General features: G+C 45.6%; 2 protein-coding genes across 2 annotated transcripts; both read right to left on the reverse strand.

Moving 5' to 3' along the window:
- Positions 1-775: 775 nt before the first annotated feature.
- Positions 776-24288, reverse strand: LOC102682225 (bone morphogenetic protein receptor type-2). Its single transcript, XM_069186250.1, has 14 exons — positions 23787-24288; positions 23170-23340; positions 21452-21613; positions 20332-20490; positions 17824-17931; positions 16595-16716; positions 16027-16248; positions 15537-15651; positions 15247-15404; positions 14304-14460; positions 12998-13134; positions 6940-12462; positions 5435-5472; positions 776-1239 (listed from the first exon to the last, which is right to left on the reverse strand). The coding sequence occupies exons 2-12, from the start codon at positions 23237-23239 to the stop codon at positions 12334-12336; spliced, it is 1539 nt and encodes a 512-aa protein (XP_069042351.1). The 5' UTR covers positions 23240-23340; positions 23787-24288; the 3' UTR covers positions 776-1239; positions 5435-5472; positions 6940-12333.
- prr13 (proline rich 13) lies at positions 1195-2749 on the reverse strand. The gene is made up of 2 exons (XM_006629370.3): positions 2333-2749; positions 1195-1239 (listed from the first exon to the last, which is right to left on the reverse strand). The coding sequence occupies exons 1-2, from the start codon at positions 2747-2749 to the stop codon at positions 1195-1197; spliced, it is 462 nt and encodes a 153-aa protein (XP_006629433.3).
- Positions 24289-24622: the final 334 nt, after the last annotated feature.

Genomic DNA, 24622 nt, shown 5'->3' on the forward strand with positions numbered 1-24622 from the left:
CACAATAAGCTCCTAAGAGTCACTGGGCTGTCACTGCTAACTAAGGCACACATCTCCAGAGGTTTTCAAAAACCTCCAAGAGGTTCATAATTTACTGTAGGATGACAAAGAGTCTGTACCTACAACACATCAGCTTATCAACTCATCACAGTTCAGTTTCTTGTTTGGATTGTATCTGTGGTGCACAACTCCCGTTCAGGATGACCGTAGTTTTGGATATTTGTTCTCCCATTTTTAAAAAGTATAGTCTATATTGCTTATATTGTTTTGTCCTGTTGAATAACCTGTTCCTTGCCACATACACTGATGTGCAATTTCTCACTCTTCTCCTGATTTGCCCAAATTGCCTTATGAAGTATTTAAAAAAAACCTACAGTTATTTTTAACAAAACTGGACTAGAGGAAAAACAGAAAATGTAGAAGTGCATAAATGATACACACTGAACCCAGCGGATGAATTTGCTAATCCAGAGCTAAATTCATGTTCTACTCTTACGCACATTCTAGCAGTAGGCTTTGATATTTCTTTTCAGTTCCCAAAGAGATTATTGCTAAATTGACCGGAGGACAGCCAACAGGATTTGAACTAATTAAAAATAACAAAGAATGATTCCCATTCTCTGTCAGGTGTAATATTGAAATAACAGGACAGGACGTAAAGCATGGTTTTGGAGCCATCAGCTGGCTAAGAGCCAGAAAACCTGAAACACTGGAATCACCTGTTTGGTAAAGTCCATGGATGGCAAACACACAAAACCACACAGCCATTAGAGACTGGAGTCACAAATCTTTGTCATTTATTGTTAAAACAGTCATTGCATAATCTTAAATACAACACCCTTTCCTTCAAAAAAATATAGAGTTTTAAATAGCCTCAAGCTTTCCATATCAGCAATTTCACAGTGTGGTTTTCAAAGTGTCATGGAATGTGGTCCTCAGAGATTGTTCTTAGGGTGTCCTCAGGGGGATCTGCACGATTTTTCACTGAGCCCAGCAGAGATGTATTAAAATCAGGATTTTTACTTACAGATCGGGCTTGTGTGAAATCCCTCATCACCATGGCAGTTTGAAAACCTCTTCTGTGCTATGTCTTACATCAGTGCTGTACAACATAATGCAAAGCTATGAAGCGCGCAGCCCGGGTGAAGCCGCCATGTCAGAGTTTGATGGGAGTGTCGCGTCAACAGCGAGAGCTCAGTCCGAGTCGCTGCTGCTGCTGCTGCTGCTGCTTGAGGAATGCTGGGAAAAGAGGACATAAAAAACAAGATCAGCAGAGAGGACAGTGCTGCCAGTTTACAGCTCAGTTTCCTATCAGTAAGGGAGTTCAAGGAGTCTAAGGTCCAAAGAGCAGCTGCACATGGGAGACATGCAAGAAAAAAACACAAAGCTCGCTGATCAATTAAAACACAAAGGGAAGTAAGGGCAGATCTACACAGTTACGTTTGCCTTGGCCGGACGATGTTTTTTTGGCCATCAACATGTACAAGGTCAAGTTTTTCCAGGGAACTGAGGGAGACTTATTTCGCTAATTAACACAGGGCAGTGGCAGAGCATCAAAGGGAGATCAAAACCTCCTTTTGGCTGACTAAAGCAAATTTTTATGGGTCCGACCAATGCACCACTAACGACCAGACTTGTCCAAGAACTTCGGGATTCGAATACAGAGATGGGTCCCGCACCGGTGACATGTTCGAGACGCTCATTTCTGCGCCATGAACACCGCTTGCTAGTGTTTCACGTGATCAAGGCAGAGGAAGGGTGTGAGAATGGGAATACGAGGAAGAAAACCAGTTTGTTTTGCAACAGCGGCAGGAAACCTCCCCTTGAAGACAGCGGCTGTTTCCACCTGCTGCCACGCTGGACACGGAGCTCAGCCAGCTCATCCCGTGTCTCAACTCCTGCCATCTGACAGACACTACAGATCTATTCAAGCAGAAGCTAAATAACAGTACAGACTTTGCCATGCTAGAGCTTACAACGTCCTGTCCGCATTCCTGTGCGGTTTCATGTTGAGCATCTGTTTAAACAGCGTAATGCAGTGCTTGTGTACGGTTGACCTATTTGAACGAAGGGGGTCAAATTTACTCATTTGTCATGTACAGTGTAATGTAGGTTCATAAATATTAGAATCCAATATTGAATTCAATGGAAGGTTACAATAAGGGAGCAATGCCTTGTGCATTCAGCATCCTGTACCGAGATCAGGATCACGCAGGGACTATTCTACAGTTAAAGAAGGATGCTCAGACTGGGTCTCACTGTCTCACTTCAGCACTGCCTGTACATAATGGGCCCTGCCCTGCCTCCTAAACCAGCCCATTCCCAGTTTTACCTTCCCGTGCTTGTGGTACTTGTGTGCCTTCTTCATCTTCTTCTTCATCTTCTTGTGCGCCTTGTGCCCACCAATTACCACGCCCGCCCCCGCCACGCCCGCCGCCAGGCCCCCAGCCATGGGGTAAGATTTTCCGTGTTTGTGTCCCGGGCTGCCAGCTGGGTAAGGGCCAGGAAAGACCCCACCATGTGGCCCTGGGTAGGAAGGGTTGACCCCTGGGGGACAGGGAGGGCCCCCCGGATAAGGTCCCGGGCCCATGGGAACCCCAGGATAGGGGTTTTGACCCGGGATACCAACGGGGGGCCCTGGGTAGGGGCCAGGGGGGGTCACCACAGGTGGGAAGGCCGGGTTCACTCCTGGTGGGTAGGCTGGGTTTTGACCAGGAGGATAGGCGGGGTTGGGAATTGGGGGTCCCATGGGATACCCCCCTGGCGGACCTAAGGAAAGATGAGGAAATGAACATGAATCCCGTGTTATGTGGAAGGATGCTCTGAAAATACAATTCAATACCCTACTGCTGCGTCATTAAAGATGGAATCTACCCCAGTGCAGCCCAGATATTATACTTACACAAAGTACACAATATTCAATCGATCCAAGATCTAATCCACTCATATTTCTAACCCCTTCCATACAATTCTTGCATCATCCAAGACCTACATGTTAAGGTGCCTCATGGTCTCAAGGTTTACATGATCCAGCTACAGCAACTTGGGTTCAAACAATCTGACTAACTGTCTGCTCACGCCGCACTTTAAAAGACCAGGAGAGTCGAACATCGAATTCTTCATCCATGTCAGCAAAATCACCGCAAAAAGATGTGGCTCTTATTTCATTAACGAAGAACTATGGCTCCTCGTTGAAAACCAGATGGAGGAAAAATCTGTTCTGATGGCATAGAGCAATACAGTAGCCGCCACAAAAGCCAAAAAAAAAAACGTTTGGCAAAGAATTACTGATAAATGGAATGCATAAGTTAGTACTATAATGCAATTAAATATCTCAGGATCTGACAAAACGTCTAAAGTGCCTGAGCACTTGTGTATCGTCATTCCCTAAATTAAACTTGGAGTGGAGCTCCACTTCAAGCCATTGTGCAGTTGTACAATATTGTTTTCCGCAGCAGTAATTTCTGCATTTACAGTAACTGGACCCTACAATGGGAGGACATGGAAATATGTCAAGACAAAACACAAAAACCCACAGTGACCCTGTGTGATACAATGTAGTACAGTTCTCTGAAAGAAAATATTCGCTCATCCTTGCTGATGAGAAGAAGTGTGAGCAGATTAAGACTGAGTGAGGAGGAATCATTAGGTGTTCCTTTATTAGGAAATGGTATTTTCTCCAATATTTGGGGTGTGAATCAAGTAGTATATCTAAAGGTTTTCTCCCCTTCCCCCACCAAACTGCAGAAAGTCTTAAGCTAGTCTATTTCTTAGGCTAAAATTGTATTTTTTAACTGTACATTGATACTGTTAACTGATGATCTGATCAAAATCAGACTTGTTTGGCCCTGTGAAGGCTTTAATAAGGATGCCTGTGTAGTCCACAGCACCTGTTATATAAGGAAATACTGCAAGAAATGTTTAGATCACAGGGCATAGCTACAGGGAACAGAAGCTACATTGACAGTGGATAGAATTATACTGTATACGAGAATATTAGCAGCTACTTCATGAAACCTTGTTTGATGTACCAATGTACAGTATGCATCATCCTGGAAACATTATGAATGCAAGAAAAAACTGTTTTAATGCAAACACCACTTTCCTTATCGCACAACAGACTGTCGCTGTACTGAAGCGCTCCGAGTGGCCAGCACAGTAAAACACTGCACCAGTCACAAGGAATCTCAGCCCCACGAACAGAGTGCGAGTTGTTTTGAATGCTTACCTATGACAAGCAGTATTAACCCTTAAGAGATTGTGAATGTAAACTATACCCCTTCTGCTGAAACGGTATCTTTCAAATAACAATTATCAGCGAACTGTAAAGGACGACCTCCAATCTTTCAATCTCTCTGCAAAGCTCCCCTGCCAAATGGATCCCTGAAGAAAGGTGATGTCGCAGGCGTCATTTTTGCAGGCGGCGACTGATCGGTTTAACAGGTTTAAGAATAGGTGATATGTTGCCATAGATACTTAGCTGGTTACAATTCAGTCTCGCTTTGTGAAACCGAAAATCAAAACAACTGTCAACATGTTTACAAAAGTTATCCGGTTAACTGAGTAATCTTGCTTCATGAAAACAGCCCCCTGTTCTCCTCACTTTGCTGCGTTTTCTAGTACGCCTTACATATTTCCCTCGGTTCCTTGCTGCTGCATGTTTACTGCCGAAGTTTACTTTGTTCCCGACTTCACCCTCAGAATGTCTGTCTGCTTGTTTAACCTGCAGGCCTGCCTTGCTACACCCATCATGTCAGCTTGCAGTTTCACTACCGCTCTGCCTCTCTCCTCGCCTGCTCCTGGGTTTGTCTGTCTAAGACCCTGCTGCTTATTTCCACCTCAAGCAGAGGCTAAGACAGGATGAAGCTTCAATCTTCTGGAAGGCCTGTATGGAGACTAGGAAACTGATGAACAAAAGTATCTTCTCCTGCCGTGCTAGGAACAGGAGCATTTCGTTTACGCATCAGAACATCATTCTGAGTTACCATGAAAGTCAAGGCACAGGCAGAACGTAAGTTTAAACAGAACATAAAAAGGGCACATAGAGATGCGTTAAAAAAAAAATAGGAAACAATCACATTTTCTTCCAAATAAGGGTCATGGGGGAGCTGAAGCCTATCCCAGCAAGCAACAGGCACAAGGCAGGGTATGCCCTGGAAGGGACACCAGTCCATTGCAGTGCAGTCAGACACTCACACATTCACACCAGGGCCCAGAAGACAATTAACCTACTAGGATGTATTTGGACTGTGGGAGGAAACCAGCAAACCTGGAGGAAACCCCAGCAAACATGGAGAGAACATCCAAACTCCACATAGACAGCACCAGGGCCCCATCACTGCAAGGCAGCTAAGCTAACCAGTGTGTCACCATGCCGCCCAAATGACATTTATATTCCAAGAAACAGGCTGCACACTAGGCAAACACCACGTACCTTGATTAGGGTTCCACATTTCTCTCCTTCACTGCAATCTAGAGAGAAAACAATTCAACAATTGTGGACAACAAATAGGGAAGCAATTATTATTTTTTTCTTTCACTGGGTAAGTCAATTGAGAGCAAATTCTCATTTACAGTGGCAACCTGGAAAAAAATGTATAGTATAATAGAGCTAATCCAAATTACATGAATGAATCTAACAGCTAATTAGTCTGCATGAAAGATGGGGTTTGTACCCATAGCCCTCCAGGATGGAGTAATAACCATTACTACACCCTGCTTAATGAATTACAGTGTCTAAATATTTTAATATTTATTGTTATTATGTTATTACAGGTGCAACAGCTTACAGAAGTAACATGTATATGTAAATTAATCCAGCACACAAAGAAGTAGCATGACCATAAATTGTCCTTTGGACTTCCCTGTACTCCTAAAGAAAACCCAATGTTGTCAGCCCGATCTAGTTTCCCCCAGCTACAAACAAAACAGCCTCGCCTGTGTTCTCTCAGAGGTTAAAGTGTGCGAGAACACAGCCAGCAGCTTCTGAGTCATTAAGGTTACAGGACATGGCAAGATTTCAGGCAGAGATCGGCTGAGCCAAACTCCGTCCTGATTGTGAGCGGCACCTCGGAGGAAAAAACAGTCCAGAGAATACTTCTGTTACAAAGCCTCCCTGCACAGAGACCCGTCTCATTCATAAACCTGCAATTATTTTCTCACTCCCTAAAAGTCTTTGTCATTAATCTGAATTTAAGCACAGGTAAAACATGAAACATTAAGCACCTGTCGCTGGCTTAGTTTACAAAAAGCACACAACTAACACACCTAACATCTACTGTACCTTTTAAACAAAACGTTATGCATTGTTATGCAAAGTTTCGTTTCCTTAATCATCGTGCCCTTAAAATTAAAAGGCGGAGAATCTCCTGTTTTGTTAAAGGTTTCGGTTGATGGTTATATCTGTATTTGTGTTTCCCACTACAGTAGGTGTTTGCTTGCTTGAGAATTTAGATCTGGCAAAACAAAATTCTACATTTCCAGAAAGGCTATAACTTTCAAGTCTTATTTATGGGCTATTTCTATACCTAAGCTCACTTTGTAACAAAAACTGAATTGCGTAGGTGTATTTTCACGACTTTAATCCAGAAACAGCAATTATGCCGATATTATCTAGACAAACTTTCCGTCCTTTGCAAAATAGCAGGAGTAAAACAATCCTTTTCACCTGGAATGATTCCAATGACGCAACCTGCTCCGAATTTTTTTTTCCAATTATTTGGCTACAATTTGAACTTCAAAACAGCTCTGAAGATCCTCATTTCCTGGCACGGTCTGACCTCACCACAGTATTTCCGTAACCAGTACAGCTCTCATTAATCCTACTGCAAGCAAGCAAGCAAACCGTGTAGAAAAAAAAAAGCTCTCACCGACTACGACAGAATCTGTTTTCTTTTAAACGGGATAAAAGGTTCCGAGAGACGCAGTCACATTCCTTACCTCAGCCGGATCTTGCGGACCTTGCGAGGGGTTCCACTTTGCCAGCTGCCGTACAAACTGGACGGCCAGGAATATTATTTTAAGCAGCTGCTCTTCCGGGCTGTGTCATTCCGGCCGCGAGCAACCCCGCCCCTTATTCTTTCCGGGGCTGTTGTATAAACCATAGACCTATAGCATCTACTGTCCAACACAAGTCTTGTCCCTTGAACCGAAGCCCATATACAGCATAGGCATGCAGGGGCTAAGGAATTATTTTGACACGAAGATACGGAATGTGCCGCATAAGAATTCCCCATTCGCGTTATCCTTGTGGAAGCGCAACGTTTTCAAAAATCAAGCCCTTTCGAGCAGTCGTTAAAACAGGGAGTGATTTAGAAACTGTCTTAATATATTTCCAGTTCTGTTTGAATAAATGTCTAGCAATTCTGCTATGTGATTGCCCTAGTGTCTAGCCTTGGCAATAAATCTGAAATAGTACATAATCCCAAACGCATACTACACGCCAAGACCTGTCGCTTTCATCAATGAGCGGCGGTTTTTTTTTTTCAGGTTTTATTTAAAAATGAAAGAAATTCCAAGTAGAATGTATACATTTAAAAAATCCGCTTTCAACTTTCCTTTTACAATTATGTTTTTCTATGTAACTTTTTACATTATTGGCAGCATAGATTGGCGGTTACATGTGGAACCAATTAGTAAAAACACAACAAACAACAAAGCGTCTAAATTTTTCGCTTTCCATCCTTTTTTAGTTGACAATTACGTTGTTAGAACTATTTACATTGTGTGAGCAGAGGCCCCCCCGGTTAAGTATAGAAAGATATTTACATCGAATCTACATTAGTTTAATCATTACCAGAAAAACAACAATGCAGAAAGAAATAAAGGTTTACACAGAAATATTGCAGCATTTTTCTTCACCGAGTGAAATCAGGTCCTAATCGGGACACTTTTTTTTCCAGATTAACCAGTACTTGTTAAACCTTCCTGACTAAAGGTGAGGTTGTCTTTTTCTGCACATAAATCTAATTCGCAGTGTCAATTCGCTGTTCAGGCGCTGTTAATTATTTAATACACCATTCTCTCGTAATTGTACTCGCAGGCAGAAGAATTCCCAATGTCTTATGGTTTAATGTGATCAACCAGAGTGTTTCCCAAATACACAAATGAGAAGTCGAAAGTTATAATTACGTTTATTATCTTATTAAGGACTCTGTGTCTAAATTGCCAATAACGCTGTATCCTTGGGCAGGACCAGCATACGTGCGAGTGATTGGCCCCGCTATCCTCCAACACTGTACTGTGGTTCCCTTGTGTTTATCGTTTATTTTGGGGTAGATCAAAAGAACGGATATTTTTTCCCCATCAGATATTTCTCCGTGTCCCTGTGAGGAGCTTTAGTGAAATTTGCCTACTGTATATTCATCCACTGATCAGCAGATAACGAGAATTTCGATGTTTTTCTTATTTTATTTTCATATATTCTGTTAGGTATTTTTTTCATGTACTCAATACTAGCGTCTCATTTTGAAATTATTCTATTATTTTATTTATTGATAAACAGCTATTAAAATATTAAGGATTGTGTTATCCTATTCCACAAGGTCTTTGTTTGAATGATACTGTACATATTTATTCCTGCCTCCTAGTTAGCAATGTTTTGTAGTTCTGTCTTTGGCACTCAAATTAGTACGAATGCTTTTAAGTGTCCAGTCCTTATTGCTTCAGCACAGAGTAGATATTATATTGCCAACAGCCATATCACCCTGCAACTCACAACTGGAAGCCCACTGAAACTCAGCAGGTGTGAGCCTGGCCAGTACCTGGATGGAGACCTCCTGGGAAAAACTAAGGCTTCTGCCAGAAGAGGTGGTAGTGGGCCCTAATGCCCCAGTATAGTGACAGGTACACTATGCTGACGACACTACCATCATTGGCCGAATCACCAGTAACGATCCTCAACAGGGATGAGATCAGGAACGTGGTGGAATGGTGCCTTGACAATAATCTCTCCCTCAACATCAGCAAAACTATAGAACTGGTCACCAATTTTAAAAGCAGGGGTGGGACCACACCCCTTTTCGCATCAGTAGGGGGGCAGTAGAGATGTTTGACAGCTTCAAGTTCCTGGGTACCTTCCTCACTAAAGATTTAGCGTTGTCCCAGCCTGGAGCTGGAGCTGCTAAGAAGGTCCAACAGTGCCTGTACTTTCTCAGCCAGTTGAAAAAAAATTGGTCTGTCTTCAGATGTCCTGACCACATTTTCCAAGTGCGCTCTTGAGAGTGTGCTCACGTGTGGGATTACAGTATGGTCTGGCAGCAGCTCATTGTCTGACCAGAAGGCATCACAGGGGGTGATCAGGTCAGCCCAGTCCATCAGTGGAGAACAGCTCCCCTTGATTGTGGACATTTTTACAACTCACTGTCTCAGGAAGGCTGGCAGTATCGCTAAGGATACCAGCCATCCTGGTTTCTCACTTTTCTGCCCCCTTCCCTCTGGTAATCGTAAGGCATGAACTTCCAGATTCAGAGACAGTTTCTTCCCACAAGCTGTCAGATTCCTACCCCTGGCTCACAGTGATGTGTTTTTTTAGGTTGTATGTTATTTAACTTGTTGTTGCTGCTGCTGTTCTGGATTTAAGTTTCTTAGTGATTCCTTTAACATCTTTGTATTGGAGCCTACATGCAAATAAGCATTTCATTGCATTTGTGCATATGACAAATAAACTGAACTTATACTGTGAAAAGGCACTGTCCTTCACATGAGACATAAAACCAAGGTACTGGCTCCCTGTAGTCATTAAAAATCCCAGGGTGTTACCCTGGAATCCTGGCCAAATTTTCATTGGCCTTTACCAATCATGGCCTCCTAATAATCCCCATCTCTGAACTGGCTTCATCCCTCTGTTCTCCTCCTCAGTGAGAGCTGGTGTGTGGTGAGTATTCTGGTGCACTAAAGCTGCTGTGGCATCATGCAGGTGGGGCTGCACACTAGTGGTGGTGGAGGAGAGTCCCCATTAGGCATAAAGCAGTGTGAGTGGAGTGCCTAGAAAGGAGCTATATAAGTAAGAAAGGGTTATTAAATATTGTATTTACCTGACTTTTAACTAAGCAGCGCCCCTTTAATTCAAAGCGAGCACGTTCAGCATTAGAAGCTCGTTGTTGTTTTTTTAACTCTACGCATGTTACGCGCGGTTGGGCGAATATCTTCCTCATTCTTGCCAGCAATAAATAAATGCCATACATCTTCGCCCGGATTACAGTCCTGAGTCCACATCGCCACCTCATTGCTGCGTCATTACAAACTTAAGGAACCAGCAGAAACTGTACCCTAGCTGTTAGCAACTCTCTACAGCAGCGTCTGTTAGTCTAGAAAGACAAGAGTTGAACTCTCGTTTAAGTACCTTACTCGACAATTATAACGCTCCTACAGTTCTCTCGCACAGGCACCAAAGACCTAAACGCAACGTTATTTTCTGTTGAACGATGCAGTTTAAACTGTTTAACATTCCGTCATAGGAATGATCATGTAACGCTTACGGCCGACAGGTACTGTGTAAGAGCCGGCGTACCAGAGCAGGTGACGTCAACGCCCTTCCCTGTGATAGCAGACCTACAGCTACGGGGCTGTAGAGAGATCTGTCTCACCGGGCTGGGTTGCTGCTGAGTGACGCGGGAGTCCGGGTTCGAGCCCCCGACGGTGGGGGGCCGACCTAATGCGGCAAGGGCGCCCGCCTGGGCCCCCGTTGCGATACAATATGCATTTTAGCCTTTCATTCAACCCATGTTAAAGAAACTATAGAAACAAAAAACGATTTAGGGGTTTACTTTTGTAAATCCACTTTCAAGGGTGAAAAGATTTTATTTTTTACGCCATGTAAAAAGCAGAAGTTAAACCGGTCATTATGAAAACTCGCCGAGAGCTGCAGTGGTTGAATAGGTAGCGTAGGTTAAATTTTGTACCTCAGTGCTACGCTACTCTCTCTCCATCTTACACCGCCCAGACACAATCAGCAGGTATAACTTGTTTGTTACAAGCATCAGCAGTTTGCTCAAGGCTCGAAGGCTTTTAGCTGTTAACGCAACTTACTGTGTCGGAGAAGAAACCGAGGCGGCCATTTAACATTTTAATGCACGTTGATCAGTATCTTCACAAGCACGAACACAAGAACTCGGGGTCAGCTGCACGTGGTCGGTCAATACGGAGTCCTGTACCATCTCTCGTCTGCAGAACCATTACCATTCACATAGTCCAAAATAAAATGGCTAAAATCCCATTAAAATATTACCAAAACTTCCACTTAGAAAGGTAAAATCGTGAAACGACAGTAAAACGGAAAATGGCTTAAGACTTCCGAACAGGAGGCTGTAGTTACATCCAGTCTCTGTGCTTGTTGTAATAGTCTGACCTGCGAAGTCCCAAGAAATACATTTTTTTTGTGTGTGTATTAACTAACCCAGTTGGGACACTGAGATGCTGGTTTAAGCAGAACCCACACAACACAAGGACGCGAGAATGGCTCCTTCTCATTGGTAACCTTTCAGCTTCCGTCCAAGGGGACAGAGTTGAAGTTCTAATCGGCGAAAGGCAATATACAAAGGGCACAAAAGCTGGCTTTAACAAAATGAAAACGGCCGAGACAACAAGACCATAAATACAATGAGCAAAAAAAATCACAAATATAAAAACGACAAGGTTCTGCGTTAGACTCTGTAGTAAGGGACAAAAGCAACCCGAACCGAGGCAGAAAGAGGGATGAAGAGCCAGCGAAGGGGAAAGCCATGGAGGGCAGGTTCAATCGTGAGGAAAGGGCCGCGGCTGTGGCTCTCGAGCGGCCCCAGGGGCCACAGCACGCCTGCAGCGACAGAACGAACCGCAGGAGCACATTTACGCCTCTTGTGAGCAAATGGCTTTCAAAAGCTCACGTGACGAAAAATGTTCTAGGAATTCCTCGTGGGCCACCTTGTGTGCCCGGGGGGTGGGGGGGCTCGCAAGCTGCGTGTGGCCCCTGGTGCCCACCACTCATCTAACAGCAGGAGGAGAACGTACAGCAGAAGGGGCAGGAAGGGAAAAGAGAGAAGAAGGAGCAATTGAGGGACCAGAGAGGATGAGGGGCAGGCAGAAGTGTGAGAGTGACTGTTGCTAGTGAAGGCTAGGCAGGAGGAAAGTCACATGGCAAGTGTTTCTCCACCCCACCCCAATCACATGACTTTGTTCACCTAAAGACGGCCAGCAATGCAAAAGTCTTTATAGCATTCTCATACTATTTTAGCATGGTTATGGTCAGAGGGGGTAGGGGTGGGGGTTATAAAATCAGCTAAAAAAAAAAAACAACACTTCTTAAAACACCCAGTTAGGAATGACGGGCTCTTCCAGGAAGCCACGGCCGCCGATTTATCTCCAGTACGCGCTGCTCATGGCCTGCAGGGTGCTCAGTCGGTCCGCGGTGCAGGGGGCACTGGACCTGGCTTCCGCATCGTGGTCCCAGCAGTCGCCGAGAATCTCCTCCAGGCTGAAACAGAACTGAGAGAGACGGGCCCGCCTCACCAGCCGCGCCACACACGCCACCGGGCGGCGGCCTTAAGGGCGCCCACAGGTTTTGCCGAGTAAAGCGGTCGAACTGGAGCGGAGACCATGTTGACATCGGGATAATTAAAAGTGCGTCTCTGGGTGGGCTTGAACCACCAACCTTTTGGTTAACAGCCGAACGCGCTGACTGATTGTGCCACAGAGACTCACATAGGTGGGCACTAACAGCTGCCTTTGTACAATGTGCTCCAGTCAGTACATGCTCCCTAGGCTCCGTTTGTGCTTTGCACTTGTCAAGACATTAACCAGATGTCACTCTAATCTGTATTTTTTTCCTACACATATTAGCTAGATTAATATCATTTGATAACTACAAAAAACATCTATAGTATTTGAGGAAAATCATATCGCTCTAGTGGCTTTAGGAGAGTAGATTCAACAGATCCACCATGTTGCAGCTTTGGAACCCTGGATAATGGAGTCCAAATCACCCAGTTTACCTCCAGTGGCGTCACCAGCCATACTTTACCTGGGTGGAGCGTTTCCACAGCTGTGGCACAAAGGGACGTTCTCTCTTCTCGTACACTAGCTGGCGGAAGTCTTCCAGGGTGGGGCTCGGGCCTAGTTCAGCCTCGTAGGGCAGGCGGTACTCCGGGACCCGGGCTCCTGCCCGGAAAACAAAGCCAAGCAAGGGTCAGGAAGAGGAAGTCGAGTGCAATAACCACTGTAATGGCAAGTCTGCTTACACCTTCCAGAACGACAATATTTTCTAACCACTTGCACATTTGCATTGAAACCAAATGCTGCAGACAATGGTGCTTTGTCTCTACAGCCCAAGTGCCGACTGATCCACTCAGTTACTCTTTGGATCGGAGCAGCACATTGGGCAAGCACAACACCACGCCCTGTAAAGGTATAATGCAGGAGAAGAAAGTCTCTGTCAACCCTCAGCACTGTCCCATATCCCCCACCCATTTGATCACAGCCAGTTGTCTCAAAAGACAGCTTTCTGGCAGCAACTTTAGGAACAAGATGGGCAGATTTGCATCCATCGCTTTTCCACATGCAGGCGGCGCACCTCCATCGCTGACACCACTGCGAAGGAGTCACCGTCACCCAGAGCCCCAGCCAGCTAATCTCCGCCCTGACCCAGAGGCATTCGGCCAATCGTGTAATCGTGGTCACAACTGGCTAGCAACGTGATCCAGCTGTCACGCCCTCTGCAGCCAGAGGGCGCTCCTTCTCTGTCCTGTCCCTAGTTTCCGGTCTGCTGTCCTTCCTGTCCCTCTCTTTCCCTTGGGCTATATATTTCCGGGTCTTGCACTCTGTCCTGGGTCAGCATTGACGTTCGGATGTCCTGAGACCCGCCTAGCACCAGGGCGCCCCACGTCCGCTCCCTGAGGGCATAGGTTTCTACAGTATACGGCATTCCTGAACTCTTTGCACTATGAGCCCGGGCCTTTTTCCTGTCTCGCCGCTACGCATATGGGTCTTTTTCCGCTCTCCTGCTCCCCACGGTTAGTCCCTTTGGAGGTCCGTGACACCAGCCTCGAACCCATGATGCCTGGATTACAGTGTCTGTCCTGTGAGCAAGTAGCATTAAATAGTTGAGTGACTAGGGAGACCAAATTCAGAGCCCCTGACCTGATGGGCAAGTACTGGGATTACAGTAGTCGAAACAGACTAAACTAGGAAGTTAAGGGCTCTCGTAGAACTAGAACCTCTAGGAGTAAGAGTCTGGAGTGCTGATGCAGACAAGTAGTAACAATTCTGGGGACCTGAGCTTGAGACTCCGGTACGGTTGACCAACACCCACTCCTCGTTTCTTGCCCCACCTGGGAAGAGGTCGGTACAGCGCATGGCAATCTCCCACAGCAGCAGGCCCAGGGCGTAGACGTCGGCTTGCTTCAGCTCGCTGCGGTTCCGCAAATTCAGGTGGCCATCCAGGACCTCAGGTGCCATGTAGCGCAGAGTCCCCACCTGAGCATGCACCTGTGGGTGCCCATTGGGCAAGAAGACGGGCTGTCAGTCCCTCATACCTGCCCAAGGTATGCACGCCTCTGTTCTTATTAAGGACTAGTGCACAACAGACATCTTTTACAGGCCAACGAAACAAGTTATAACAGATAAGATCACTTAATAGCCCATACACAATTTCTTGTACTAAGAATTTGTCTTTTCACATACCCCAACTTGCTCTCCATGAGACACACATTCAGGCAGAGTTGCTCAAGATATTATGCAACTAGACAATATACCATGCATAATACAGGGAATGCTTGCCAGGGATATGAGGTTTTAAGAACATGAAGAAAGGGGTTATGAATTATGGGAACTGGACATATGATCAAAAAATCTCTGGTGAAATAACACCCTTTCAGTTTTGAAAACTGGGCCACAGGACAGAACTAGGAAGGGTTGTCATTTTTAAAGATGTACAGCCATGAAGAATGAAATTCCAGATCAAACAGTGAGACTTTGGTCGTTTTTCTGTTTTGCATTGCAGGGCAGGGGGGAATCTGCATCTTCACTCTTGACGCGAGACCTAACAGGTCCAGCCAATGTGTCCTTTAACCTCAGATTAACATCTGACGATCTTAAAGCAATAACTTGCATAGGAACAGGTAGCCGAGCAGCAGTGCAATTGCTATGAACGACAATGCACCAGCACCCACAGATATTGATGGACAAGGGGGGATGTTTGCAATTCGCCTTTTTCAGTTTCCAGCTCTCCATCCATCAGTGCAGATAATGGCCTGGTGCTGTTAAAACACCTACCAGACTGACATCGGCATTCTGCTGCTGTGCCCCAAGGGCAAAAGGGGTATGCAGGATGGTGGAGCTGCCAAAGTCACACAGGACACAGGTACCGTCCGCCTTCACCAGCACGTTATTACTACTTAGGTCCCGGTGCACAATGGCGGGCTTGTGAAGTCCTAGCAGGAACGTAGTAGAGAGGGAAGGAGTCACAGAGGGTTTCAGGTTAGCAAACTTGGAGCACAAAAGAGGTACAGTTGACCAGCCGCTTTAAAACCGTCAACAACAAAATGTATTACGTCCTCGCTCACCATCTTTGAGGATTTCTTCATGCAGGAAGGTGAGGCCCTGAGCCAGGGAGAAGCCTAGCTTGAGGGTGGCTTCCCACTTGTTTGTGTTCAGAGACAGGAAAGACTTCAGGGAGCCCTGGACCACGGGGGGAGACATGAAAAGAGACACTCATCCTTCTAAGATAAACAAGAGAAATGAAATCACAGATGTACCTGCTGCACATTTGTTTAAAACCTCCTCTATCCAGTGCACACACTATAGCTTATTAGACAATTGAGGAAAAAGTGGATATAGGAAGGCAAATTATCACACAAGGCTCTGAAGAGTGAGGCTGACGAAGCTGCAGGAACTAAACCCTATTTAGCACTACTCCCTGTCCGACTTTGTAAGCTTACCTCTTCTCCAAGGCTTTCTCTTCACAATGAGGGGTTAACCCTCGCTCAGATGACAAAAACCACACCTCCGTTAATGAGTGGACCAACTCGCAGCGAAGAAGTTGAAGTAACTCACATGTTGGGCCAGCTCCAGCAGCAGAAAGTAGTGTCCCTTCTGCGTCCACTCCCCAGCCCCCAAGAACAGCGCGACGTTACCATGCTCCATCATGGGAAGGCTGTACACCTCCTTCTCGTTCCTGTAGAGGTTGCCATACGCCGGGGGGTATATCTTGAATGCCACGGCCACTCCATTTAGGGTCCCCTTCCAAACGTCGGCATAGTGCCCCCTACTCAAGATCTGCAAAATAAAAACACAGCCACAGATTCCAGATGATATTGATTGCTGGGGACATAACATGAAAACATTCCCACAATGATCAAGTTGATAAAATACTACATTATTTTAAGTTTGCATATAGGACTGTGGCCATAGATTCAAAATGGCCCTTTCCTCCCCATGATTCTTCTTGACTGTGCAAACATGCAGTTCCAGCAAGCAGAAGGATTTTGCTCATCCTGGAAATGGGCAGAGGGGGAGACCCCTCAACTGTGGGCCCATCACAAGTGCACCTGTGGCTAATTCTTTCACCAAACACCGGAGGGGTGCAAGGGGCACAAAGACCAAAAGAGAAGAGCAGGCCTACCTGATGCAGCTCCTTCGTGGAGAGATCAATGGGGGACCCTTCATCTCGGTTATACTCGTTCACCAACATGACAGGCTCCTCTGGCACACTGGAGAGCATCACCCTCAACCTCCACAGGAAGCCTCCAAAAAAAAAAAAAAAAAAGGACCCATTGAATCCCTTACATGTACAGTATATAGTGCTGTTCAGTAACAGGAGGAGGACTGGTTGTAGTAATAGATGGTACAAGTACTAACAGAGTAACTGCTACTAGTCCAGGTGTCAGCGACTGGAGCATCAGCAGCTGTAGAAATAACCATTACAGGGGATTTGGGTTTTTTTCTTACTAGGTGACATATCAGGGGAGAAATAAAACTACAGATCTCAGTGGAGAAGGGAGCTGGTTTTTCCCTTCTGAATGAAACAATATTACAACGGCCCGGTGTCACACGCTCGCAGGACCCGTGTGATTTTATGTACGCCTTGGCAACAGCTTTCAAGAGAGCGAAAAAAAGAGAGGCAAGACAAGAAAAGGGAGTAGAAGTTTTTGATTTGTTTTTTTTTTTTTGGGCAATGCCAAGGTCAGTGCTTGGTTTGGGAGGATGGAGTGTGGGATTCATCTTTCACGGGCGGCTGTGAGGGCTCACTCAGTAATGGCACTGGGCCGGCCCGCAAGTCAGGGACAGCGCGGCCAAACAGCTGCTTATCAATACGGCGTGGGCGCCCATCACCTGGCGGATGGGAATATCTTCTAAGTGCAGCCAGAAATATTTTGCTCTAATATTTTTCTGCACTACAGAGTCTCTTAGGATATCATTGCTAATGCATAACTTTAACATGCCAAATATCGGGATTGATCAACTACCAAGCTAGCAGGCAAGGATAAAAAAAGACCCCCCTCTTGTCTGGAACTTTTCCCATATATTCTTATGGGCTTGACTGAGCTGCAGGAGTGATGGGCTCCAGAATAAGTTTCCTGTTTTCCTAAACTGTTACAATTGCTCTGTATCTGAGGAGAAGCAATTACAGGTTAAACACAGCTGTATGTGCTCCAAGGCCAACCTGTAACTTAAAACTGTGACACTGCATGTCTGGACTTCCTCTGGCTTTATTTTTGTGGCGAAGATAAAAAGAAAAAAAAAAGATAGAACTATGGGTTGTTCTTAATCAGTTCTATAAATGTAACAAGAAAGGAGGGAAGGCTTGACTTGGGGGAGGGGGAGTAGGTTTTCGTTCTTAAAGGAGCTTACCACATTTTTGGACAGCATGCCTACATTTCGTCATTAACATGAGGGAAACCAGCATGATCAACACCATCCCAGCAATGGATAAAACCAGCAGAACTGTGCTGGAATAACCTGGAAAACAACAACAACAAATCAATAATTCCCTTAAGAGACTCGTTTACAATATGAGCTGTCAGGGCATGAAACCGCTCCAGCAACCGGTGTCAAGACAGCAGAGGGCACTATCCTTCACGGTCACGTGGTGAAATAGGTGCTCTATGGTTTATGAGGAACAAGTGCCGAGTGCTGACAGGGGGCAGGTGTGGGATAGGGAGGCCAGGACTCTTGATTCCATCAATATCAATTGGAGAATCATTTGCACATCAACAGCGAACCTGTTGATTAACCCCAGCACCTGGAGTGACCTCAGGGAGTGACCTGCCACTCCTTCAATCTGCACCAGCCCCCCCCGTCAGGGCTCGGGGGAGCTCACAGACGTGGCAGTCCGATCAGAGCCGCCTCCCAGGCCTTCCTTCTTCCCTCCCTGGGGGCAATTATCAAGCACTGGGAAATAGAACAGTCGAGTATGCCAACGGACATAAAACAAAACGCAGAGAAACTATAACTTCAAGTAATGCATGCGGTCTGTCGAAATTACAAGGGAACCAAGGCCAAGCCCGGAGCAAAATAACACCCTTCTCAATTTTCTCCCATTGACTTATATTGAAACTTGTCAGCAAATATCCTTTCCACCCATTTCCAAAAAGGGAATTTTATACATTACACTTTGGTTTTCATATATCACACCAAAACAGGCCTACCGTTGTCCCAAAGCCTCAATGTACACACTTGTCTTAGATCAGCAATAGCCAGTAGATGGATCTGTGGGAGATGTATTGATTCTGTATCAGTCTATTTACAATTACTAATATACAAGCGTGTGGCAGCTTTGTATTTGATAAACACCTTGCATCTTAAACCAGCTTTAAATGCTTTGTTACACATTTCATCAAGAAAGCACCTTAAGATGCATTGATATTCTCCATCCTAGACACTGGGTTTATGGCTACTGGAAAGACGAGCATATCTGACTACATTTCATTAGAAAGCCCTCACAGAACAAGCAGGAGCAGTTAATCTGGTAAATGCATAACCAAATGTAGCACATTATTGTAAAGTTGTGGCAAAGCAGAAAGTGGTATGGTAAAACAGGAGTTAGACTATTGTCAAGGCAAGCATGTATGCATGCATGCATGGTACTTCCATAAATGAAAATTAGCTGAATATTAATTGCAATTTTTAAAGAAACGTTTTATGTTACACCTATTTGAGTGACAGTTCATGGGTTTTTTTTTTTTGGGGGGGGGGGGGGGGGGGGATTATCATGGATGCTTTCCCCAGCAGAGCCAAAGGGAAGAAAATAGAAAAAAAAATGGTGACAGAAGTGTGTAATCCCACGTCCATCAGGTACCTGTTCAGAGACAGGAGATAACTGGGGTATGTCTGTTTAACCTTGTCATGGAGCATGCATGTGCCTTAGTGAAGCAGCAATAAACACTTATATAGTACCTTCTCAAAGCTCTTTACAGTAAGAAGACAAAAGTTTAACGGAGGAGGCAATAATGCTCGATTTGAAAACAAGGGTTGAAAGCAATAGAAGCCCGCACAGCGCTGATGGAATTTGACCTGAGAATGCACAGTGTACGTTAAAGAATTTTGAAGACCTAATCATGAATCAGTATGGAATAATCAAATCTACCAGCAGATCAAAATAATAGCTGGGAACTTCTGGTAATGCCCAGCACACACTTTCAGGAGAATGGAGAAAATGTCCTATTCAGCCAGCTCAACAGCAACAGTGTCAAGAGCACAAATTAAATGAAATATTCCAGGTGGATAAGTATGTGGATCAGAATGACAGGCACAGTTTACTTCATAAGTAAGCACCAGTGTGGAGTGTGGTTTTAGGATATTGAAGGGTTAGGGTTAATTTCTTTCAATTTATTTAACAGGTAATTGCACTTATAAAGCACTTTACAGGTAATGGGGAATCCCACCACCACCGTTGTGCAGCACCCACCCGGATGACACAACGGCAGCCAAAGTGCACCAGTACACTCGCCACACATCAGCTTTCACTGAGGAGGAGAACTACTGTCTTTATGTATAAATTCTGGCCATGACAGACATGACTCTTTGCACAACATGTCTATATCTTGCAAAGCAACAAGTAATAGGTTTATTCCATGCTGAAAAGAGAAGAAAGAAAAAAACATTTCACCCATGGAGCCTTCTTCAGGTGTCTTGTCAAGGATACAGCTGTGCCTCCTACTGGGGTTTGAACCTGCAACCCTCCAGTCAGAAGCCTGATGCCCTGGTCCCCGCTCTAGAAAATGCCTGGCAAGTATGGCTCATTGTGATCTTGAAGTGTGTACTATGCGTGTACTACCACTGCAGTGTCGAACATTTTAAACAGACCTACGCTAAGAGGCCTGGGTCGTGTCTGGGAGCAGAACTTGAGGAGTAACGTACTCTGACTGAAGGGGTCAGTAGCGTGCTCGCTCTCCGGCACCCAGGTTATGTTGCCATTGCAGAAGTCCGAGTTGCACAGACATGATGTGAAGTTGTCGTTCACAGATGTGTAGGTGCACTTTGCCCTGGGACACCTCGCAAAGCTGTAATTGTAGCAACCTTCCAAAAGAAACACACACATGGCACGGTCCAGTTTTGTTGGAGCCATAGACACTTCTGTTAAAATACAAAGCTATTGAAAAAGAACATGCTAAATGCATCTCATTATGACCTGATTGATGCTCTATAATAGTACTGGACTATCATTCCAAACGTCTACAAGAAATGTTAAAAAATTATCCAGAAGCTGAAGCAATCCATTTGGGGACTAAGCAGAGAAATTCATTGCCTTCTCTATCTATTTATCCATTTCCTAACCACTTGATCCAGTTCAGGGCTGCGAGGAAGCTGGAGCCTATCCCAGCAAGCATGGGCCAATTGCACAAGGCAGGGTACACCCTGGATGGGACGCCAGTCCATGCCAGGACAGACACACACACCAGGGTCAATGCTCCCAGAAGCCAAATTAACCTACCAGCATGTCTCTGGACTGTGGGAGGAAACATCCATGTGAACCTGGGAGAACGTGCAAACTCCCCACAGACAGCACCCCTGGACAGGAGCTCGGTGCCCCTGTGCTGCGAGGTAGCAATGCTAACAGCTGCATCACAGTGCCACCCACTTGCCTTCTCTACTAGAAATGTATTGAAATGTAACCAGCTCAACCAAGATCATAACCCCGTCGCTGTCCCATTCTGAACCTCTAGTCTTACGGTTTGGTACCCCGTCATTAGGTAAGACGAACACTCTCCCCCCCATCACACAAAAAACAGTTTAGATTTCTCTCTCTGCTTAAGTCCTTATTTTCGTGCTGGACGAAGCGTGAACAGGAAAGCCCACTACAGTAAACTCAGCTGGCAATGATGTCCACAACTGGCCCGCAGGAAATCCAATCCGGCTCGGTTTTTGAAGCGCACCTTCAAAGTTAAATTACAGAAAACGAGGAGAGGAGAGCTACGAACTAGCGCGTCCCCCGAGGGGGGAGCAGAAGGCCGGCCGGAGGCGCTCGGCGCTGTCTTACCCAGGCGCTCCGGGCGCGCGACCCCGTCGACGATCTCGAAGAAACCCACGCAGCATTCGGAACGGGAGCAGTGCTGCACGGGGCCGTTGATGTTGTCCGCGTCGCGGACGTCCGTCGAGGTGAGGTCTCGGACAAAAAAACACGTCCTGCCCTGCGCGCTCCCTGCCAAGGAGCGGGAAGACGCGCAGATGCGTACTGGTACCGAACGGACGGGGCATTACTGGACATTTACCGTGGCCGATAGCCAAAACACACACACACACTTCCGATTTGATTTTCACAGAAAATGAAAGCAAAGGAAATCCACCTAAAAACACCCTGCCCACCTCACAGAATACGTGTTAATAAGGAAATCCGCCTTCACAGGCTTTAATTTTAAAATTACGCCGCCACATTAAGTGTTAACGTGCGCATTCATGCCGACATTCATATCAACTGTATAGCATACAACATGCATATGGGCGTCAACGAGATACTGCTCATAACACTGTTTTCATCTATTGGCAAGCTTGGGTGCGATTCAGTCAGAATAGTTAGTAGCGGCAGTGGTACAAATCACTACAAAGGTGGTGGTTATTTCCCTAGTCAGCGGATTCCGAAACAAGGAGCAGAGACACCACCGGAGAAGGGGAGAGGACTCGTCCGACCCCGAGCGGGACAAGCTCACTGAAGAAGGGTGGTCTAAAGAAGAGAGCCTTTTCAGTCCTCTCTGCCAGCCTGTGAACATCCCACAAGCGAGGACTGACTAAAAATAAAATCGCTTAAAGACATGCTTCAGCTCTTACTTGCACCTGACGTCTTTTCACCTCTCGTGATTTATACTTTTGCCTGCGCTGTTCTACCGTTTTTATATACTTGTATTTTGAAAAATAAAAGTCTACGTATTTTATTCGAGTTTTTTTTTTTCTGGTGCGGGATTGACTTTTTCGTTGCTGAACTATGTCGCGCTCTAAAACGCGCGTCATGAAATGGGTTTGATTGCCAGCCTAGATCAGGCACGAACAACCCGTCAGGCTGTCGCAAACCGGCTCTGACTCTATGAAATCAATCGACACGTTTGATCGACAGAGAATCGTGCAGCTGCGCTAGATCCCGGCTTTCCGCGTAGACGACCCGTTGCCTGTAAGCTGCTGGGTTTCGTCATTGACCAGGAAAGCCGCAACCAAAAACAGTTCCCCGACGATGAAAATACACAGTTCAAGACCCAGGCACTGAAGGTCGTGTTTTCCCCACACACTGGGCACTGAAATAAAACAGTTTGGAGCTCCCGAGCCAAACAGTAACATCAACAAGAGCGTCTTTCACATGACCCCAGATCCAGTTAAACACCATTACCCGTATTCGCGTTTCCAAGTCCTTATTAGAACTTAATTAAACGCGTTTATGCTATGAAACAAGGGATTTCAAAACTAACGGCGATTTCATTTGATAAATCAACTTCAAAGCCCAAAAGAGTACTTTTCAGCACGAATAAATTGCGTTCTAAACCCTATGTCGCTTCGGGGAAAGAAAACTCACGACAGGCTAAAATGTGAATTCTGGCTGGAGATTTTTTTTTTAAAAAAATCTGTCAAATGCTCCAGCACACAAGCTTCGTTTCATGAACATTGTAAGCAGTTGGAGGCGTCTTCGCTTCTCAGCTTTTTCTTTTGGACAGTGTCAGTTTGCAATGCTGGAACCATAACACTTCAAAGAACCAAACAGGGAAGGTAACTTACCAAGAACTGCGACCAGTATCACCCCAAACGCAGCTGTGTGGGAACAGGGGATCCTCTCCCGGGCCGACATCGCCGTGGGGTCCGGGCGCGACGAGCTCACCGGGGTCTCGCGCGCAGCAGCTAGCAAGGGGCAGGCCACTCCCACGCGCGCGGGACACCTGCGAGTTTCCCCTGCGCTCAGAGCCAGAGAAAAGACGCACGAAGACCCAACTTCGCTGAGCTCTTGAACACAGTTCAGTTCACCCGACCAGAGCAGGTAGAATTACGTGAACACCGTGGTGATATACACATACAAGATACGCACTCGATTCATATATTATAAAATGCTTCGGCTGCTGTGCCAAGCGACTCTGGGAGGGTATGTGTACAAACCAACGTGAGCACCTGCTTGTCAGCGAGGTATACGACAGCAGTCGTGGTAAAACATCTCGCAAGAGGCTGTAAAAGAATTTTCAGCCATTTCCCCATCTAAATTGCATTTTCTTTTTGTCGTCTAAAATACGCAATGCAGGAATATCTATCACATATAGCAAGAATCACCGAACTTTAAACCCAATTCAAATGCTTAACTTGATGCAGAGATGTTGATAAGTGGGTTGACTTTGTCCGGTACTCACTCTCTCAAGCAGTGACTTCCCACGCCCGGTTCAGAAAGAGTGCGTTCGCTCACAGCAAGAGATGCCGGTGTTTCGTGCCAGGTTGAAGATAAATCCTACTGTCTCTTCATTACCAGTGCTTCCCAGCCCGGGTCCTGCAGGATCACTGCGTGTGCTGGTTTCATTCCAGCTGAGCTCCCCCTCTCCTGTGCTAATTAGCGACTTAATTGGTGTGCTTGTTTTGTTTTAACTTGTTTGGTCAGTAGTAAGTTTCACAATTATGGCACTTAAAGGATTCTGTTTCCAGAAGCTTCAGTACACAAATATTTACACAGTCTATCCTAAACCCGCAGACCAATGTTTCTGACTAAACAGCTCTAATTAACCGGTCAATTGATGATAAATAGACACAGGTGGAAGAGACACGGAATAAGATACGCCCATAGCGGGAGTGGCATCGAATCGGACACGCCCATTTATGGGTGTGTCATTGTAGCAGACGCACTCATAAGAGATAGTGAGATTAAATCGGATACGCCCACTCAGGGGTGTGGTAATATTAGCCACGCCTCTAATTAGTATTTTACCTCCTGCAGAGTGCAGTTGGTTACATTTCAGACAGCACGCCTAAATGAGGGCAATTCTGAAGCTGAGAAATTAGTATAGGGCTGACACCAATGACAAATACCATTTGGCCTTTTAAGAGCTGAAAACAAATTAAGAAATACCCCTCAGCTAGAAAACTGAAATCAATTAGTCCTTGATTGAGAACTGGGAATGGAGAAAAAACCAGAATAGACCAGAAATGTTTCACCAGGACCAGGACTGGGAACCACTGTTTAAGACACAAAACTCAG

This window comes from Lepisosteus oculatus, chromosome 1 (genome assembly GCF_040954835.1).
Source record: "Lepisosteus oculatus isolate fLepOcu1 chromosome 1, fLepOcu1.hap2, whole genome shotgun sequence".
Taxonomy (NCBI): Eukaryota; Metazoa; Chordata; class Actinopteri; order Semionotiformes; family Lepisosteidae; genus Lepisosteus; species Lepisosteus oculatus.

Coding starts and splice junctions, on each gene's coding strand:
- LOC102682225 (XM_069186250.1), bottom strand. CDS start 23,239: ATGTCGGCCCGGGAGAGGATCCCCTGTTCCCACACAGCTGCGTTTGGG. Junction 13,135..14,303: donor CTGTACCGACCTCTTCCCAG/GTGGGGCAAGAA, acceptor TTTTCCGGGCAG/GAGCCCGGGTCCCGGAGTAC. Junction 12,463..12,997: donor TGTGGAAACGCTCCACCCAG/GTAAAGTATGGC, acceptor CGTCTCTCTCAG/TTCTGTTTCAGCCTGGAGGA.
- prr13 (XM_006629370.3), bottom strand. CDS start 2,749: ATGGGACCCCCAATTCCCAACCCCGCCTATCCTCCTGGTCAAAACCCA. Junction 1,240..2,332: donor AGTACCACAAGCACGGGAAG/GTAAAACTGGGA, acceptor CTCTTTTCCCAG/CATTCCTCAAGCAGCAGCAG.